Raw genomic sequence first — 20925 nt, 5'->3', positions numbered from 1 at the left:
TTGTGAGGTTCAAATGAGATAATATTTGTAAAGTGCTTAACACAGTGCCTGACATAATAGGTGCTGCACAAATATTAGCCATTAGATGCTTAATAAATGTTTATTATTAGTATTATTATCATCTAGCCTACCTTTTTAGATTTATTTCACATTTCTCCCCTTATATTAGCAAAAGTGACTCTAATTTCCTGATTCTCTGTCTCCTGCTTCTCTCTTTGCATGGGCTGTTCCTCAAGTAAGAATGGTAAATACTAAGTACTAGATGATTTTGAGGAGGGAGGGATCCTTTGGGGATTCTTTCCTTTAATAAGGAATTTTTTTTAAAGATGTCATTTAATCTGGGTCTTGGAAGGTTAGCTGAAGTTTTGATAAGAGGGGATGTAAGCCTTTAAATAAATGTCTAAAGACATTTGGGAGTACCAAATGTTTTAAAGATATTCTTGAAGATACTTTAGAACAAGAGTTCATTACCTGGAGTACATTTCAAGGGAAGGAAGAATCTGAACTAGGATTGAGGGGAAAATTACATCCTTATTTTCATTAACCTCTAATTGGAATGTAGCATTTCCTTCAGATTTGCATGTAGGCAACAGGCATGAAGCAATACATACTAGCACTTGCTAGTAGATTGTTTTGAAGAGTTGGTAAGGCTCTCTGTAGTCATTCTCACCAAGGAAGAAACTTCTATTGGGAAGCATGAAGAATACAACTTGAACACAAAGTACAAGACTGTAGCATGGGTAAAGATGAGGTTCAGACATCAGAGGGGAAAAGGCCTTTGAGATGGGGGTTGTATGTTGGGAGAGGTGTCATGAAAGAGAGGAGTTAACTTTAGTTGTGCTTGGAAGGAAGAGAAGAATGCTCAGCCTGAGATGAGGGAATGCTTTCCAGGATGGGCTGCTGTTTGCTCACAGGCAGGCAATAACTTTGCTTGCCTGGGGTTTGGAGAATAGCCAGTTGTCCACTTTGGCTAGAAAGTACATGTAAAATTGGAAATTAAAAAAAAAAAATTAACTGTACCTCAAGTACTATGTTAGTTAGACCTGGAAGTACAAAGAGCTTACATGTTACATCTAATACGTACACACATCAGTATAAATGAAATAAATTAGGTTGGAGCCAGATAGTGAAGTGCCCTAAATGGCAGATAAGAAGTTGTTCTTTTGTCCTATTGATAATTTGAGAGCAGGGGAGTGATCTCTTCAGACTCGTGCATTTGGAAGATTTCTTTTGGATGAATTGGAGGCAAGGACACTAAGTAGTGTGTACAGTACTCCAGTTGGGAGGTGATGAGGGCCTGAACTTAAGTTGGTAGTCAGGATAAGTGGAGAGAAAGGAACCTAGGTGAGATTTTATAGAATCCTAGATTAGAGCTGCAAGGACCATTAGAGGTCATTGAGTCCAACCCCCTCATTTTACAGATAAGAAATCTATGAGACTCTGGTTAAGGGACTTGCCAGGGTCACCTAGCTAGTAAGTGTCTGAGGTAGCACTCAAACCCAGTTCTTCTGTGTAAGTGCTCAAGGTAACATACATATGGGGTAACACTCCCATAGAAAGTTCAGAAGTGTGCAGAGGACTCATAGGAACTTATAAATGGATGAAATACATAAAGCAGTTAAATGTATAGGCCCTCCATAGAAGTGAACTAAATTTGTGGTTGTTTTGGGAGCAAACCTCTTGACCTTTTCCAGTGATATTCCTCTCCCTCAAAGTTCCTATACAATTTTTTTTCAGACTTACCACCTTGTGGTTTAGACCTGACCTCTTCCCTTACTCCAGCAACCCCACCCCTTCCCCCTCCCCCATCTTTTATGTCATAGTTTTGCTCCCTTTGCTGTTTCTTCACTGCAGAAGATCTGTGATTGTCTTTCTAGAAGCCCCAGTGCCCAAACTTTGGACCTTGAGCAGCAACCAGTGCTAGCACTATACAAAAAACCTCCTTTCTATGTTAGAAAACTATAGATTCCGGGATCATTCTACCAAGGAAATGTCAAAGAACTTTGACTCCTGGAAATAGTTGAATCAGAAGGAAGCAACATTTTACTAAAGGTATTTCTTTGTGGATCGTGATTCACAAAGGGTGAGATATAATATTAACTGGTGTTGTGGCAGTGAAAACCGGAAAATACATTCTTCCTCCTTTCTACCCCTATCCCAAATTTGATAATGGAAGGGGATTAGGGGGGTGTCAGGGTAAGTAACACCACAAGAATCATTTGTAGATCAATATTGAAAATCATAACACTTGAATTTACTATTTATTAAATATTGGTAAAGATATCTTCTGGTTCAGAAAACCTGTTTTTCCTTTAGGCATTTTTTAAAGCCGTGATTTATTAAGGATATCTTTTATATTCAAAACAGGCTAACCAGAGGCCCCATATGTAGAATCTAATGCCATGAGGTGGTATAGTGGATAGAGCTCTAGAGTTGGAATCAGAAAGATGAATTCAGATGTATTCCCTCAAGACATTTAAGTAGCTGGGTGTGATCCTGAGCCAAGTAACTTAACTTCTGTCAGCCTCAGTTTCCTCACTGTAAAATGAGAATAATAGCACCTACCTTTCAGGGTTGACATGAGAATCAACTGAGTTAACATGTAAAGCACTTAGCAAACCATAAAGCATTTTATCAGTGCAAACTCGTACTTCTTATGGTTTGTAACTATAATATAAGTTAAACATTAACTAGTTTTAAGTAAACATAACGTAATAAATTCTGAGCATCACCACCCATAATAAAACAATAGGGAAAAAAACCCCTTAAACTTAATAAGAATGGTATATATGGTTATTTTACTATACTCTCCAGGCTTTGTGCACTAATTTTGGCTTACTAAAATTCGTTGCAGAGAAAGATAACAGTTTAGGTGAAGGTTTACAAATCATCTCTTGAAATCGGTTGAATAAGATATAGGAGGATCTTGTTTAAACTGATGTGATCCATTGAGGATGGTCTAACAAAGTTGATAGGCCCGTTGGGGGGAAAAAACAAAAGAAAACTCTGTCTCTACTAAATCACAGATGAGATAATGTTGATGAATGCTATTTGTAATAAATACCATATTTTTAAAGTGCCTTATTTGTGAGCCACTACTGTTAACAATTTCTCAGTAAAAGGCATGCAAACATGATCTTTGATTAAATAATTAATGCAGCTACCAATAGAGGAACAGGTTAAGTTATAGGTAGCCTGGAACTAGACAGCCAGGACTTCTGATTCCAGTGCTCTTGGAGGAGAAGTTAGAATACTTGCTCCCCATTGCCAATTCTGTTAAGAATTTCCACCCTATTCAAATTACCCCTACATCATTCTCAAGCCTTTCTCAAGGGATTCAGCTCCCAAATCATTCCTGGTCTTCTTTAACTCTTGCCCTCATACTTGGGTTGTTATTTTAATATTTTGTCAAACCCCAGAACATTCTAATTCCTTAATCAAAAACTAGCATTCCTCTATTTGACCTTAACTTCCTTGCATTCGCTGGGTCTCAACCATTCTAAATCTAGTGATCTCTGGTCCCTTTCACTCTACTTTTCTTAGGCCTGCTGTGTCATTTCCTAGTCTCAACTCTTAAGAGATTTCAACCACACAGAGTTATCAACTCAGAAATCCTCTTGTCTTGTTGCCACTTATCCCTTAGCAAACCCCAGCTGGTATTATTCCTGCTATTCATTTCCTCTGCTCCTTCATGCTCCTGAATGAAGGTAGCTGAAGTTAACAGTTGTGACTGGTACAGCATAAATTCGTGTTATACAAGCTGGGCCCTTGCTGCAGCAATAAAATCCTTTAAGTCCTCCCTAATTGTTTACCTGGCTTAATCCCCACAAGCTATTCTAAAAGTCTTTCCTACAGCCTTCCATACATACCTTGCTCTCTTCCTAACTACTGTGTCTTTATTCTCAATGTATTTCTTATGTGTGCTCTCTCCCATTACAGTATAAGCAACTTGCCTGGTACATAAGCTTTAAGTGCTGATTGGTTGATTTTTATGTTGTTGGTCCTAGGAATATAAGGACAGAAAAGAAACAAAACTCTCAAAAAAGCTTACATTCTAAATAAAAACAGTGGTCCTTGAACAGCAAAACTCCTTGTGTAGATACTGACATTTTATGAAATACAGAAGCTACAATTAGAACTTTTGAAAATTGTCTTTATACCCTAGTGCTTTTTAGGGAACTGAGCTGGTGGAGTAGCAGAGACAATTTGTCCTCTCAGGACTAATGATGAGAGAGAGGTAATACAAACATTAGGAGTAGTAGGGTATTTAAATAGACAAGCCTGGTTTAACTGAATCATTTCTTGGGAGTACCACATTTTTCTTCTAGCCTCACAATTTCTATGTAAGTACAAAATAGCTATGATGGTTTTATACACACATGCACTCTCGTGCATGTGCACACACATACACATTCCCTTCCATTCTCCATTAGCCAGTTTTATTTTATGGTCATAGTCATGTATTCTGTTTTGCTGCTTTCTTTTGTCTTTGAGCAAATTCCTAAGGTGATGTCTAGTTTTGTCTTTGTTTTTCTGTTAAAACATGCACTCTCATTTATCTTTGGGCTAATATATGCCCAAGAGAAAAATAGTGATTCGGTAAAGAGGAATACTTATTTTTGTGACTTGCACTGTTTTATTTCTTGTAAAATACCATTTTTCTCAAAAGACTTTGGTAAAACTACCTACCGCCAAGAGGATTCTAAGTAGTAGGTAAAGCTGTCTTTTCTTTCTAAGGTTGTGTGTGACGGGATGTGGGATGTAAAATTGGTCTATTCTAGGTTTTTTAGTTTGGAAACTGGAGTAGGGGCATTGTTCTGGGGATTTTTAGTCTCTTTGCTTCTAGATTCAAGTCTACCCACAAGTTAGTAAATATTCACAACAGAGAATTTCAGAATTGAATATGATCTTACATGTCATGACTGAGCCTCTCACAGTATAGAAGTAATTTGCCGAAGTCATAGAACTAGCTTCTAGTACACAGCAAGATAGTAAGTGCCTAACCTACTTTGTGTAACCTGTTGTGCTTTGGGGAAGCCTTCCAGAAGCTTATGACATTATTTGAAAAACAGTGGCGTATCCGAGATTTGAGTGGTGGGTTCTTAATCAACAGATGGGGGAGAGAAGAATTGTAGTTAAGGAGACATTAAATGATTTACCAGGGGTCATAATAACAATTGTCAAAAGTGTTATTTGAAGCTAGGGTTCTTAATCTTCATTGTAAATCTATCATTTTTTCCACTGTGTTATTGCTCCCTATATTGTAAAGAGATTTTTGTTTAAAGACAACTTGGACCTCTCAGCTCTAGGCTTTTGTGAACAAGCTTTTTATTTGCAACTAACCACTATTCCTAACATTACTTAAGTTTCAAGCAGCTGATTTATAAATCTCAAGTTCTGCATCAGGAATGGTTCTTCTTAGTTAAGATATATGGTTTCATAGCCTGGAGTTTGCATAGCTTCCTTAAACTCCACATGTATTCCTACCAGTTCTTTACAAGCCAAGATTCTCTCTCTGACCAGTGTTTTTGTTACCAACACTCCCTTTGAAATCTTTGTTATCTCTGACCCTCTCCTCATCCAGGCAAGTTACCAAATAGCTTTTATGTGAGCGCATCACTTCCTCTTTGCTTCCTTTTCTTACTTCCCTCATCTGCTTGCAGTATTGGAGTGGCCTCATTACATGTAGGTCTTCTCAACTCCTCTCTTAATCTGTCCTTCCTGTTACCACCAGATGTTTTGTTTACATTATTGTAGACCTGGGCCTGTGCGACCAAAGGCAAGAGCCAGAATCACCAGTTGTCATTGACAAATAGCTCTAAAGATATTCCTTTAAAATTTAAGTATATTTATGATTTCTTTCTAAAGTGCCCTTGTGTCTGTTTTTAATATTTTACCGTTTTTATGGAAGTGTTGTTTTGATCATGTGATTTGATAATGCTATTTGCCCCTCTTGTCTTCATGCTGGTTTTAGTATCTTATATTCAAAGCTCTTAAGAAAGATAAGATGGCCAAGCTTGTTGTTTGATGCTTTTAAATCTTTTAAGGCTCTTATACTTTCAAACAAAGTTGTATTGATGCTTTTTTTGTTTTCAGATAGTACTTGTTTCCAGATCTTTTCCTCTCCATCTCCCCTCTTTTCCCCAACTTTTTCCTTGTGACAAGAATAGTGAAACAGAACCCACAGACCCAACCATTGTATCTGACCACCTGTATAGCATACTCATGGTCCCCTCCCTCTTCCAAATGAAAATGCTTAACGTGCTTTTATTTACTCTTCACAAGGATGTAAAGATATGTTAAATTTAAGTTGCTCTTTTTATGTATGTTAGTTTTTGCCAAGCTGGGCAAGACAGTTTATGAATGTGAGTGTGTATTTGGATTCTCCATAGTAGCTTTTTTAGTACCTCCCAGGTGCCATGAGCTAAGGCACACTTAAGGAGTTTAATGTAATCTAGCTTGGCATGTAGAATGTCTATTCTTTTAACGTACTTTCTCCATCTATAACACAACTGTAGAGTTGGCGTTGTAAGTGAATTGAGATACTTATGCTGTAATATTGCCTCGATTTATCTGATAGCCATAGGTAATGTTTTTTCCATTCATATTGGCCCCAGAGGGCACTCATTGTATCTGTGTATTGTTTTAGGTACGATACCTGTGCCTCATACCAATGCCACACAAAGTTGCTTGTTTTCTCTTTATTTAAATGGCTAAAGTTGGACACTGGATTGAGCACCTGTATCTCCCTTTGTATTGTGATTTGCAATTGCCTAATTACACATCTTCCTGAGTTCAAATCCGGCCTTGGCCTCAGACACTAGCTGTGTGACCCTGGGCAAATCGCTTATTTGCCTCAGTTTCCTCATCTGAAAAATGAGCTGGAGAAGGAAATGGCAAACTACTCCAACATCTTTGCCAAGAAAACCCAAATGGAGTGACAAGAGTTGGACACAACTCAAAAACGACTGAAGAACAGTTAACACACCTATTCATAGCCTGTATAAGCTCTGCTTTTTAAAATGAAGTAATTTATAAATGAGATAGAGAAATATTAATTTGAGGGTTAAATTCTAATGGTGACTTAAGGCTCTCATCATTTTTTACATAATGTTTACGTTCATATCATCCACCAGCCTTAACTGTGGATCTTTTCTCCTTTATCTAGTAACATAAAATAACTGGTTTAAGGATTTATTAAACACTTAATTCTGTGTCATGTGCTGTTTGGTGCTGGGGGTACAAAGACCCCACAAGTAAGATGGTTTCGGTCCTCCAGGAGTTTACATTCTAATGTAGAAAATCACACATAAAGAGTACCCGAGGCAAACCAGATACAGCATGAGGATATGGCTGGCAAGTGCTACAGAAGCCTGCTTCTTGGCAAGATAAGGCAAAAACTCAAAACCTATCAAGAGCAAGTGGACCCAGATCAAGTAAATTAAATCCCTTTTTAATAAATGTTTTTAGGTTAGACATATGATTTTATTAACCATGTAATAAAACTTCCTCTACTAGGGAATTTAGACCAGTAGAGGGAGTTTCTTTCTCAATTAACCTACAACTATAGTCTTGGTAGATTTGTCTGGGTCACTGAGAGATCAAGTGACTTGTCAGACTGTTAGGACTTGAACCCAGGTCTTTATTTCTGTTAAGATATGCTGCCTTTTTGGTGGCTTAAGGTATGTGATTATAACAAATACAATTTTTATCACTATAGTTGTCACCATAACAACCAACCACTAGGTTCACTTCAGCAAAATTCTGTGCAATAAAAACAGTTTGTTATGATAGTATTTCTCTGTATGCTTTGTTTAGGTTCATAGGAGCCATTGTGGATCAACATCTTTTTGTTTTTAACCAGTAGTTTAAATTTCTTTATGTATTAGATCCTTGAGCCTATTAATAAAATACTACATTCTCTTTTGGGGACTTAATTTTCTCAAAGTAGGTCCTAAAGAAATGCTTCAGGGAAAGAGAAGCAATTGTACAGCTGAACACTGGGTTACCCTTCTTGTGGTTTTACTTTTTATGGACTAATGAGCCTGAAGAGACCGGACTATTGATTTCCAAAGTGGGTACATTCAGAATTTAGACCAGGATGATGGAGTAACAATTTATTACTCTTCTGTTATTTCCCATAATTGTCTGTTATCCTTGTTGAACAAAGAGGGAAAGAAAAACTTGTCTTGCCATCCTGTGGAAGCTAATGGAAATTTTTGCAGTGCCAAAAAGGTGTTGGTAACTGATCTTACAGTGGCTTACCAGAAGTCTTGGGGTAGGGATTGCTGCTCATGAAAATTGCTGTGGGTGGTGGCTCTGGGATTTAGCTATAGTGTGTTGATTTCTGGCTTCCTAGGGTAATTATAAGGTTAGGTCCATTGTGTTTTTGATTTCTCAAACAACTTACCCTTTATGAATATTTTTAACACTCATTTATTTCTATAGATCTCAAATATTCAGAGGTCTTACAACATGGCGGACATTGATAAGTAAGTAATTTTATTCTTTGCACTATAGAATATTGACCCCTACTTTGTCCTTTTATAGTAGTAGTAGTAGTAGTAGTAGTAGTAGTAGTAGTATGTGTGTGTGTGTGTGTGTTTGTGAATACCATTTTAGAAAAATGTGTACTAAATGACTGTTAGTATCTGTTCATATAAACTGTGGATAAAGTGTAACTTTGATAAATTATTTTAGTTACTAAGTTATTGGCTAAGGCTTATGCTTAGCATAGTACTGGGCATCTAGTAGGAACTTAATGAATATTTGTCAAATTAATTCGATTTTATTTTTCAGAGTACTTTTTGAATAAAGCCTCATATTTAAAGTGCTTTATCTGGTAATAATAGATTGCTTTATTTTCCCATTTCTTAGGGTTTTGATTGGTGTGTTATTAGTATTATTCCCCAAGACAATAAAGGTGAAAAGAGTGTTCCTTTACATTACTTGGTAATTTATTAGCTCCAGCACTAGCCTAAAGAGTTTTCTGCCTGTTACTTGACTGCCATATGTCCCAAAGTAAATCGTTTATTATTAAAGTGATTATAAACATTGAGGATTTACTTAAATGTATTTTAAATTAAATAGGCATTTATTAAATGCCTACTATGTGCCACCAATTTTGGTAGAGTTTAGTCAGAAATACTAAGACTAAAAAATGGAAATCCCTGCTCTCAAAGATATTATATCTATTGATTTTATCATACCTACAACTGCAGTATTTAAATTTAAATAGTGCAGAGACTTTATGAATACCCCTTGTACACATAGGCATCCTCATTCCTTTCACTATCATAATTATTATCTCATCTACACTCCTGATAAATGCTCATTTATTCTTATGCTAAGCTGATTTAAAATTGAAAAAAGGTTGTGAGACAGTCCAAAATGATGGGATACCTTATCCATATATTATGGAGCTAGTCCTAGCAGTAGTTGGAAAAAGTTGCCTTGGACCAAGAATTCTTAACTTTTTTGTGTGTCATGGACCCCTGCTTATAAATAATGTTTTTAGTTGCATAAAATCAATTATGTAATTTTTTTCCCCTATCCAGGTTCAGATATTTTGACTCTGTCCACGAATCTCAGGTTAAGAAACCCTGTCCTAGAGAATATCAGGGAAGCTTCTTGGCAGTCCTTCCATGAAACAGAATTTGCCCAAAAGCAGAGAGGCAGGATTCTTCTCCTTAAAGCAGTTTCTCCTTATCTATCACAGTATAAGGCCTCTCCACAACAACCACTCGTTTTTTAAGCCAGGAGGTGGCAAGTTAATTTTGTCTTTAGCACAAAAAACTGGGAGAATTTTGCATTATCTTAGGAATTCCCTATTGTGTATCGTTTAAAAAAGAGGGATTTTTAGTATAGGGAAATGAATTTTTGAAGATTTTCTTTCCTAGTACATGTAAATTCTAATCTGCCAATTTTGAATTATAGCAAAGAAACTGAACTTGACCAGCAAGATATGGAAGATGTTGAAGAAGTGGAAGAAGAAGAAACTGGTGAAGATGCAAACAGCAAAGGTAATGCCTTGACTGTTGATGGGAATCCATCATTTCTGATAACTGTATCATCAGTGAGTTAGAAATGCCACTGCTCTATCCCAAACTTCTTTCTTTACCCTCAATCTCATTTAGATTTATTGACCTCATTTTTAGGGGTGGAGTGAAACATAAGGAATGTATTGCATCTCCCTATTTTTTTTGTGTATGTTTGCTCTTTTTTCCTGTTTTGAACTGTACCTATAATTTTCATGAGTGTAGGGAGGAACTCCCCCTACCAATGCAGGTTGACACCTATCTGCAAACTCAGAGTGAGGGACTGACAGAATTAGGTGAAGAACTAAAAGGGAGAGATCACAGTTTAGCTCTGACCTAAGGTCTAGATTCAGGTGAATTTTTTTTCCACCTTTGAAGCCAAATACTATAAAGATATATTTTAAAACTGATATTTCAGATTTTAGCCAGATACTGTCTTGATTTCTTTTGCATAAAAGAAAATTATGAGAAAGCCAGTTCACTTTAATTTCTAAATTCACATTGGCAATTAACAATAAAATTTGAGAATTAAATTGGCATTGAGTAATTTGCTTTTCAGAACTGTGGCATTAGATATGTTACCAGGATTCAGGGCAATTTTTTCCCATTGTGCTTTCCATTAGCCTAATGCTTATTTATTCTTATGCTAAGCTGAGATTTCTTATTAGACCCCAGATTTATGGGAAACATTGTGACTGTATTAATCTACTGATCAGTTATAATAAGTCTTTTCAAAAAATTCCTTCTTCAACTTAGCTCGTCAGTTGACTGTTCAGATGATGCAGAATCCTCAGATTCTTGCAGCTCTTCAAGAAAGACTGGATGGTTTAGTTGGAACATCAACTGGATACATTGAAAGGTAGATATCCTGCACTGTAATCAGCTAGATGTTGTATAGCTATGCCTACTTTAAAGAGCTCTTTATAATAGGGTAATCCTAAAAAGTTGATTTAAGGCCAGAGCTTTTTAATGCTGTCACTTTAAGTAATTTAGCATGGGTGACAGCAATCTTTTGAAGCTTGTTTTGAGTTTCAGTATGTAGGGTCATAGCCTGAGATCAAAAAATGTAAGGATGGCAAAATATTTGAAAGTGATCTAGTCCCTCATTTTATAGACAAATTGAGGCTAACGAAGTTAAGTGACTTCCTGAAGGACGCTTAACTAGTTTGTGGCAGAGCTGAAAATGAAAGGTCACTTGACCCTTGTCCAGGGAGTGTCTTTTCCCCTTACTGTACACCTCTGTCTTTATCTCTTGTTAATGAGATTTCTTTGGAGGCGTGGGCAGGTTGGATTTTTGTCTTCCCTCTGCCTATGACAGAAGGATGTAAGATAACTATGAATTGAAAGGGGAAGTTATTCTCTAAGGGTGATTATGGAAAGAAGAACCAGAAAAGGCATGGCTCTTATGAACTTTACCTAGCAGTTTTACTGATATGCCAGTTTGTTAAATTGAAGGCCTGGCTTCATGTATGATTGGCTAAATGTCTCTAAAGTTGTATGTCAGTGTGAAAATTTGATTGCCTCTATGAAATGTAACTATTTTGTAAGGTGAAAATCTGTTTATTCACTTTTGAAAAGAAAAGGGCATTTTAGAGCATTCATAAATCAGAAACATTCTTTGGCCTTGTCAGTTGATTAGTAGTAATCCTCTTTTAATTATTGATTCAAATTGCTCTAAAATTTCAGTTTTGTAGGATTTGCTTAGCATTCTGTTGTCAGGGCTAAATCAGTCACATTTTAGTGTAGCCTTGTGAATAAGTAATAGTCTTTTTGGGGAAGGTTAGGAGTTGAGTCTTTTATCATTAATGGTACACTGGCTGGTGAACTGACATAATTTTTGCCCTTTTTTTGCTTGATATGGTTATAAATAAGAAAAAGGAATTAATATGTAACTTCACTATTGAACTCACATAATAATGGGTTCTCTTTGAATCTTTTAGCTTGCCAAAAGTAGTTAAGCGGCGTGTGAATGCCCTCAAAAACCTTCAGGTGAAATGTGCACAGATAGAAGCCAAGTTCTATGAGGAAGTTCATGCTCTTGAAAGAAAGTATGCTGTTCTTTACCAGCCACTTTTTGATAAGGTAATGTACCCTACCATATCTTACCCAGAGTATGCAGTTTTAAGAAGTGGAGATTTGTACTTTTAATTAAAATTAGCAGAATTAAATGTTTTAGTTTCTTGACCTAATATTGAAATGGTTATTACACATAGTATGCTTGGAATTATTTACCATTGGTAAAAGGGCAAGATCAGTGCATCTTGGTGTCATAGTGAGCTCAGAGGGGAAGAAGAATCTCTAATTTTATGGGGTTGTTGCTTGAGACTTTGTGTGGCAGTGTCTTTTACTAGTTAAGTAATTAAGAATGAAGCTGTAAATTTAAAGATTGAATGGTGTAATCATTTCAGAGAAGTGAAATCATCAATGCAATTTATGAACCTACAGAAGAAGAGTGTGAATGGAAACCAGATGATGATGAAGAGATTTCAGTGAGTATTCTTTTGTTAGAATTGTACAACTTTTAATCATTAAGGTAATAATAGCATGTTTAAACAGACTTTAAACAAAATTAAATAGGAATTTAGAAGGTTTTGTTTTTGATCCATTTAGGTTTTACTCCATTTGTGTGGCTAATGGTACTAAGCCAACTTTGCCACATGTTTAACTGGCTAACAATTAATATGACAAATGATTTCACATATTTGGTAGTGGGACAAAAATGTTCTACTGCAAAACTATATTACTGCACTTGTTTTATTTTATTTTGGCTAGACAGTGGGATTAAGTGACTTTCCCAGGGTCACACAGCTAGTAAGCGTCAAGTGTCTGAGGCCGCATTTGAACTCAGGTCTTCCTGACTCCGAGGCCAGTGCTCTATCCACTGCACCACCTTGCTGCCCCTACTTGTTTTATTTTTTTTGGTGGTTGGAAGGAAAATGAAAAACCTGAAAGCAAAAGTGAAGCAGAAAGAGTAATTAAAGTGCCTCCTCCCAAGCTTAGTAAGTAACACTTGTATTTTTTCAAGGAGGAAATGAAAGAGAAGGCTAAGCTTGAAGAGGAGAAAAAAGATGAAGAAAAAGAAGACCCTAAAGGAATTCCTGAATTTTGGCTGACTGTTTTTAAAAATGTTGACTTGCTCAGTGATATGGTTCAGGTAATTTAAATCCATAATGAAAATGCCATGGAGGCTCAGATGAGGTCACAGTAGTTTAGTAGCTTTGCATAGCACCATTCATTTAACACATTGAAATAGACATTAGTTAGTGTTTTTGTGTTTAACTAAGTGCAAAATTGGCTTTGTTTATGCATAATTTGATTCATAGTTTAAAAAATATACCATAGGTTATTTCTTTTTGACTAGTTTTTCTAGTCTTTTTTCATGTAACTCATTTTTAGTGTTCTCAGTGACAACTACTTGTCTTCTGACATGTAAGCCACTGTTTAGGTTGAATGACTAGCAGGAAATTTTCTCATACCTATGTTCTTTTCTGTCAGTCTTAGAAGAGAATTTTTTTCAGAGTTATCCACATTATGATATTCTTTAACAAAACTATTTTGGCCTGAGGATCTCATACCTATATTTGATTGACTGGCTAAGCATTAAGAAAAAGAATAAGACTAATCATTGTATTGATCAATGTTGACTTGGGGGGAAAAAAAGGGTAGTTCTTCATGTGTTTATTAACTTTTAATATTCAGCTCAAATATCCGTCTTGATAATTTTTTAATTTTACTTGAAGGAACATGATGAACCTATTCTGAAGCACCTGAAAGATATTAAAGTGAAGTTCTCAGATGCTGGCCAACCTATGGTAAACAATTTAAAAATAATAATACGAATCTTAATTTGGAACATGACTGTTAGATGGGATCTTGGAGGGTAGGGAGTGTACTTACTTGAAGGCAAGAGTCAGGATGTGTGAAAGTTTATTAAATCTAGTATATCACCTGTATTTTCCTAATATTTGACCATTTTTAAAATTTTAAGCAAAATAAAAATATGTTCACTTAGAAAGGATAGAGCTTTGGATTAACATTGTTTAATGCCCTGTCAAACAGAGTTTGGCATTTATTTCGTTTATTTAGGTTGGGAACAAAAGAGGTTCTAACCAATAATATCTTAATCTCTGCAACTGTCTTTAGAGTTTTACATTAGAATTTCACTTTGAACCCAATGAATATTTCACAAATGAGGTGTTGACGAAGACATATCGTATGCGGTCAGAGCCAGATGATTCTGATCCTTTCTCCTTTGATGGACCAGAAATTATGAGTTGCACAGGGTGAGATTATTTGATGTTTCAAAACACATTATAAATTTAATGTAATTGTTTTACATGTATTTATAAAGGAATATCTTATTCCATATTTGAATCTTAATATTTCAGAGCTGGACCTTTTTGCTAATCATTACACTTTCAGATTTGAAATCTGTTAGAATGTAAATTGTGGGAGTAGAGGCAATTATTCTGTCAGTATCTTAATAATATTAACATTCTCCTCCTTAATGATATTGGTATAGTTTCTTTCTACATGAGGCCTTTTTTTTATCTCCCTGCTCCTTTCCCCAAATTATGTTGTGTATACTTCTATATACATGTTTTTCCCAATAGAATATGTTAGCTCCTTGAGGGCAAGCCAAGCCTTTGAGTTTTTTTAATCTTTGTGTTCCCAGTTCCTAGTACACAGTGGGTACTTAATACATGCCTTTTGGTTGGTTAATTTGTATTCCACCTAACACATAGTACAGTTCTTCCAAAGAGTAGGTGAACTACAGTTGTTAAATGAATTGGTCGAATCTTGATGTAAAATCTTGAAACAAAATTTGTTTTATTAAAAGTACCTGCTCTTAGAAGAAACAGTTTTATTTTTCTGCTATGGACTTAAGCAAATTTCGGATACCGTGATGTTCACATAAGACGCATAATAAGCGTATTTGTCCCCCAGTTTATATTTTTCTTTGAGAGAATTTTTTTTAGTGTTGTAAATGTGATCAAAGCTTCCCTGTTTCTCAAAGGTGTCAGGTAGATTGGAAAAAAGGGAAAAATGTCACTTTGAAAACTATTAAGAAGAAACAGAAACACAAGGGACGTGGGACTGTTCGAACTGTGACAAAAACAGTTTCCAATGATTCTTTCTTCAATTTCTTTTCTCCTCCTGAAGGTAAACAGCATTTTTAAATTTGGAATTGGTTGGGTGCTTAAGTGTTGTTCTTAAAATATTGATAATCTTACCTTTTATTTTTCTTTCTTTCCCTCCCTTTGCCATTTAATTGTAGTTCCTGAGAGTGGAGACCTGGTGAGTAATAAAAAAACCCAAAACTATAGACATTGAAAGGCTTTTGAAGGTTGTTAGTGCCAGTTTTGTGTCCTGAACTTTTATACTTACCATGTTTTCTGAAGTGCAGTTTGTTTCTTCAGTGAAACGAGAATGCTTTTTTATGCTGTATTGCAAGGGTCACCTCCATCCTGGACAGAATAACATTTCCCTTAATGATTGGACTTACTCCAGCAGAAATTGCTTATATCCTGAACATGAAGGTTGATTGAATGTTTGGTTCTCAGAGTGCTTTTGTGTCTGGGCCATCTCAGTTCTGGAAGTCAGAGTAGTTGTTCTTGGATGCTATGGTGACCCCTGCTGGATCCTGAGAAATGCAGTAGCATTGAGTAGACTTAGAGAGTTAGAGTTGTGCCTAATTTTTGTTTTGTTGGGTTGGGCATGTTATATTTAATATGAGGTGAATGGGTTTGGTAGAAAGATTTTGAAGTGTTATTTTTTATTGAAGAAAGTGCCTTTTGTGATAATCACCGTCTTTAATATTTTTAAGTAGACTGCAGTCCTAAAATAATTTGCAGCCATGGCAGCATACAGAATGGTATCTGTTCGTTCATTTGACCATTTTTAATAAGTTCCCACTGTGTGCAAAGTTTTGTGATAGGCATTGGTTTGATAGGTTTTCCCTTCTGTGGTGAAATGTAATAACTTTCTATACATGTCAGTTTGCATTCATTTATAAAACTCTTTAGATCCATTGCTTTAGTATTCTTAGAATTCTTATTTATAATGCTTATTAGTATTTAAAATGGTTTTGTTCAGTAACTAAGGGGGGAGGGGTTGTATAGAAATCATTCTGAATCTGATTATGTACTTGTGATCAGTACATTTGTGAAATGTTTTTGCCATTAACTAATTTTTTATGATAAGTTTTTTCGAATTAACGATAAGAAATTTTTAACTTGTTAATTGAACTGTGTATATCCACCTGGACTTTTTCTTTTAGGGCATTTTCTTGTGATCATCTTAAAATCAGGGCTTCATGTTAAGTGATGTAATAGTCCTTTGGATTCTTTAGCTTTTTAGTTTAATAGAACTTAATGCCCTAGCGGGTAAAAAAATATTTTTCATAGGTGTAATATTCATTGTTTTCATATTCTTGAATATACGGTCCTTAAAAAGAGAATACATCATTTAGATGAATGGTAGCTGAAACATGAGAGATCAGTAACTCATGTTCTCTTCTGCTACCTGGCATTTTTTGGGTTTTTAAAATGGAACTAGTCGGATTCTCCTATTTCTCCTGCCTCCCCCCATATTTTCACTTGTATTTCTTTTTTTGTTTTGTGTTGTTTTGCTAAGCATTGGGGTTAAGTGATTTGCCCAGGGTCACACAGCTAGTGTCAAGTGTCTGAGGCTGGATTTGAACTCAGGTCCTCCTGACTCCAAGGCTGGTGCTCTATCCACTGTGCCACCTAGCTGCCCCTTCACTTGTATTTCTTATCTGCTAAGCTGATTTAACTTGCTCTCTTCTCCCCTTCCTCCCTCTACCGTACTTATTTCAATAAAGAATTGTATGCCTAGATGATGCTGCTTGCCATATAGCCATGCACATAAGCTAATTTTAAAATATCAGGAAGGTTTTACCCTCATTCTTTGTCTTCAAATATAAGAGGTCTCTGAAGAACAAAATGCAGTATCTACATTTGACCTATATAAAATGTGAACATAATACTTTTGTGACTTTTAAAGATACAAATATAGTTTTTGTGGCTCATTGGTTGAAGTATGAAGACTCCCTTTTATATTGACTAAAAGCATTGGTTCAAATTATTGAATTAAAGATGTGTCATTTAATTCACCATTTTTGACTTGCATATATGGTTTGGCTAAGAAAATAAGCTAGTAAGGTGTACCTAAGCATTAGAATTCCTTGTTCCTTATACACTTACCATGGCTGCCTTCCCAGTTTTATAAAGATTACTTATGTAACCAGCTTAATAATGAAATTATTTATATGTTTGTGGTTTTTACTTACAAAGTACTGTCATCTTGTACAGGATGATGATGCGGAAGCTATCCTTGCAGCAGACTTTGAAATTGGTCACTTTTTACGTGAGCGTATAGTCCCGAGATCAGTATTATACTTCACAGGAGAAGCTATTGAAGATGATGATGATGATGTAAGTGAAGATGAATGTCAGCACAGTTACAACCCCTTTTAGAGGACAAGATCCATTTGAGGTTGTGAATAATCCAGTGGGTACAGTGACTGAGCTAAACAGTGAATTATATGTCATAGTAAAGTGGCTTAGGTATATTTGTGAAATTTCCTTACCTCATTGGCTTAGCAAAACTCTTGTGAATTTTAAAACTGTAGTTGGTCCTTGAGTTGTTGACCATTCTAGAGGGCATAGCCCGGACAAAGATGATATTTATTGGGTCCTTTAGAAGATAATCATCATGACATCAACATCAGTGGCATGACACTCGTTAAAATTGAATTTATATATCCTTTTCCAAACATTGACCATAATAGACCTTTTGCCCACTGGATAATTGATAATTATTGAAGAAATAATTGTTTTGCAGTCATGCTATTGAAAACTCAAGTGCTTCTAAAATTAATTGGCTCACTAGCAGTCTTGTATTTGGTTAACCTTGGGTTTTCTCCTTTTCTGAGCTAGTTTTCTCATGAAGAAGGTTGACTAGATGATCTCTGAGTAGGATCCTATCAACATTGTTTTTTGATGACTAGAGTAATTTATTATGCTTATATCCAGTGAATAGGTATAGAGTGGAGTGCGGGAATAGTCTGGTTAGCTTATCATATTAGTGTTACAACTAGAAATAGTATGCAGTGTGGGGATAGCCTTATATAGCTATGGTTTTGAATTAGGTGGCCTGGGAGGTTTCTTCTAATGCTTTGGTTCTGGTAGATGTTAACTCCATCATATTTAAATAAATTTTTTTTTTTTAGTATGATGAAGAAGGTGAAGAGGCTGATGATGAGGTAATATTTGCACGATGAGACAGCTAAATTGTTTAATTCATGATATGTGTTGTTGAATATATATATATCTATATATCAAATTAGCATTAAGGTTTTTGGCATAAGATTTACTTTATCTAAAAGGGAATATGTTTTAATCAAGAGATACACTATAATTCTATAGGTAATACATGTATATAGTAGATAAGCTGCAAAACTATCAGCAACAATGTTTTATTTAAGAATTTTGTTCTGCTGCAGGGTTATCAGCTCTTTGAAGAAGTCAAAAGCTGAAGTAAATTTTTTCAACGTTGGCTGCAGTAAATCTTTTCAATAAAAGCAGACTGGATGTGTCTCGAGTTGTGTTGGGAAATTTTCATATTAGAAGCTTTCAGATTAAATTGCATTTTTCGCCAAAGTCTTGTAATGATGAAAACTTGTTGACCTATACTGTAATTTAGATTAGCCTGCCTACGTTATGAATTCTCTTCTACTGTGCCTACTTCATGGATGCATTTTGAACTTTAATATAGGAAGGGGAAGAAGAAGCTGATGAGGAAAATGATCCAGAATATGATCCGAAGGTGAGAGAAAATACTTTTTTTTAATGTCTGTCGAGACAACCATGTGATTTTGGATGTTTTTGTTTCATTTTGAATACTTTTCTGTTATTAAAGGCTGAATTTAGCTGTGAGATGAAATTTTTCAATGTAGACATTTATGGCACTGATTTCTAGAACTTCCTGTGATCTTTCCTGTGAAAAGTGCTGTCTACTGATGAAATTTGAATTCTTCTTTAACTCAAACTGATTCTTTATGACTTGGGGCTTAAGATCTAAGGTTAATAAAAATGTTTTTAAAGTTTTATCATGTTATTATCATTTAAATCTTAATGTCATCTTACTACCCTTGCAACTTCAGTTTTTGTTTGTTAATCTGTTACCGAAACTGTCCTCTTACGGCAACATAAAAAGCTTTCTTCTTCCTCCACTCTCCCAATAAGTCATTTAAATATTGGATAAAGTCCGGTGAACAAATTGATACCTGTGGTTTCTACAAGGGATCATACCTTGACTAGTAGAGAGCCTTTTGCTCCTATTTCCCATCCCCTTTAAATGGGGCACTTCAGCTTCTGGCTCTGTGTTTTTGTCAAGTATACAACTGATTTCTTGACTTTTACTGCCTTAGGACTTGCACTTTTCCCACCTGGATAAAAATTGGAGGAATTATCTGGGCATGTTTGACAGCTTTGACAGCGTTGTGCTGAAAGTGGCCTTGACTGTTGTGTTCTGTCTTCCTTTCAACAGAAAGACCCAAACCCAGCCGAGTGCAAGCAGCAGTGAGCAGTGCGTGCTGTGGCCTTGAGGATTACTGCACTGTCCCAGCCTAACCACAGCTAGTAGTTACTTACAGCCTTATGTTTTGTATTTTCTTGGTAGAATCAAGTAAACAATTTTTGTTAAAAAAGGAAAAAAAGAAAAAATGAACGTTGAAGAACCAGTTCAAACTATAGGTTCATTCTACCTAGCATTTTAATAGTATGATTTTTGCCGGATATGTAGAATGCAGTGAATCCCCTAACGCATGTCCATTGCTACATAGTTTGGTTCTTGTGAAGTCCTTTGTCATGTAGCTATTAGACTGCAGCTGCGAAAATTACCCAAACTGTTATTTGAGACCAATATTGGTTTAGAAAAACAAGAAATCCTTCTGAAGAACCAACCAAAGTATTTTTTCAGCCCAGTAGTTGAATGGGTTTAAGTCTGCTTGCACTAGCTGTGCCTTCATTACTTTGTTAGAGAAATGCAGTGACTTGTACTAACTAGGAGACAAAGCATTTTGAAATTTGATTTGAGAAGAGACTAGTATACGGTTAAGAATTTCCAGGAAGACCACATCTAATGTTCGTGAACTGTCTGCTTGTTTATGGATTTTTGTATTTTAATGTGACATAGTGATCGACAAAGAAGCGTAGTCATCCTATTAAGGTTATTGTTTACCACTGGGGTGTGAATAAAACCTAGTATTTTCAGAAGTTAGCGTCCTCTTCTACTTGTGTAACTGTGTCCATTCAAACTGAAAGCATCTTTCCCTTTCTTGGTGGTATTGTGGTGTACCTTCACTGAAGATGATCACTTACACCACCTGATAGAAGCCCATTGCAAGTTCTTTTGTGGCAATTTAAAAATAAATTACCAAGCAGAATGTTAGTCCTCACAGGATAATGTCTTTTTTTGACACATTTGGAAGTTGACCTTGATAGTTGTAACTAATGGACATTATTTAGGAGAAGGGACCAGACTTTAAAAGCTGTCCTGCATCTACCAATATGCAAGGGTGAATGAAGAACCAGTGGACAAAATTTTAAGTCATAATAACCCTTTAAAGATCGTTATTGTTAAAGTTAAATTTATTATGGTCTTGGGGTTGAAGCTAGGGAGAGAGTTCTATTCCAATTCTCATTGCTTAATATGTGAGTATATTATTTACTCATACCTCTAATCTATCCATATATTTAAATGGGTAGTATTGTTTACTTACCTACCTCACAAGAGTGTTGAGGCTTATTAAGTTACATTATATAAAAATTGTTCTTGGTCATTAAAAGGTCAGAAATTTTAA

At 35.7% G+C, this 20925-nt stretch overlaps 1 protein-coding gene and 1 long non-coding RNA gene across 6 annotated transcripts in view; one reads left to right on the top strand and one right to left on the bottom strand.

The window, feature by feature from the left end:
* The window catches only part of NAP1L1 (nucleosome assembly protein 1 like 1), a 26112-nt gene extending 5187 nt beyond the window's left edge, over positions 1-20925 (top strand). For 2 of the 5 annotated variants that reach the window (XM_020968872.2, XM_020968871.2), the window contains exons 2-15: positions 8449-8492; positions 9937-10022; positions 10794-10896; positions 11978-12119; positions 12446-12526; positions 13063-13191; positions 13778-13849; positions 14181-14320; positions 15055-15200; positions 15316-15335; positions 17372-17494; positions 18292-18324; positions 18837-18887; positions 19611-20925. In XM_020968872.2, coding sequence (XP_020824531.1) covers positions 8476-8492; positions 9937-10022; positions 10794-10896; positions 11978-12119; positions 12446-12526; positions 13063-13191; positions 13778-13849; positions 14181-14320; positions 15055-15200; positions 15316-15335; positions 17372-17494; positions 18292-18324; positions 18837-18887; positions 19611-19646 — 1179 coding nt within the window. In that variant the 5' untranslated portion in view covers positions 8449-8475 and the 3' untranslated portion in view covers positions 19647-20925. Of the gene's footprint in view, positions 1-8448; positions 8493-9936; positions 10023-10793; positions 10897-11977; positions 12120-12445; positions 12527-13062; positions 13192-13777; positions 13850-14180; positions 14321-15054; positions 15201-15315; positions 15336-17371; positions 17495-18291; positions 18325-18564; positions 18888-19610 lie in introns of all 5 variants that reach the window. The other 3 variants (XR_013482779.1, XR_013482778.1, XM_020968873.2) reach the window with 3 other exon arrangements.
* LOC144454431 (uncharacterized) overlaps positions 15414-20925 on the bottom strand; it is a 29400-nt gene continuing 23888 nt past the window's right edge. The window contains exon 3 of the long non-coding RNA XR_013482780.1: positions 15414-15505. This is a non-coding gene — a long non-coding RNA (uncharacterized LOC144454431). The remainder of the gene's footprint in view (positions 15506-20925) is intronic.

Source organism: Phascolarctos cinereus, unplaced genomic scaffold, assembly GCF_003287225.1.
Source record: "Phascolarctos cinereus isolate Bilbo 61053 unplaced genomic scaffold, phaCin_HiC Scaffold_1;HRSCAF=81, whole genome shotgun sequence".
NCBI lineage: Eukaryota > Metazoa > Chordata > Mammalia > Diprotodontia > Phascolarctidae > Phascolarctos > Phascolarctos cinereus.
The sequence above is the reverse complement of the archived record's forward strand: the minus strand, read 5'-3'. Positions and strand labels throughout refer to the sequence as shown.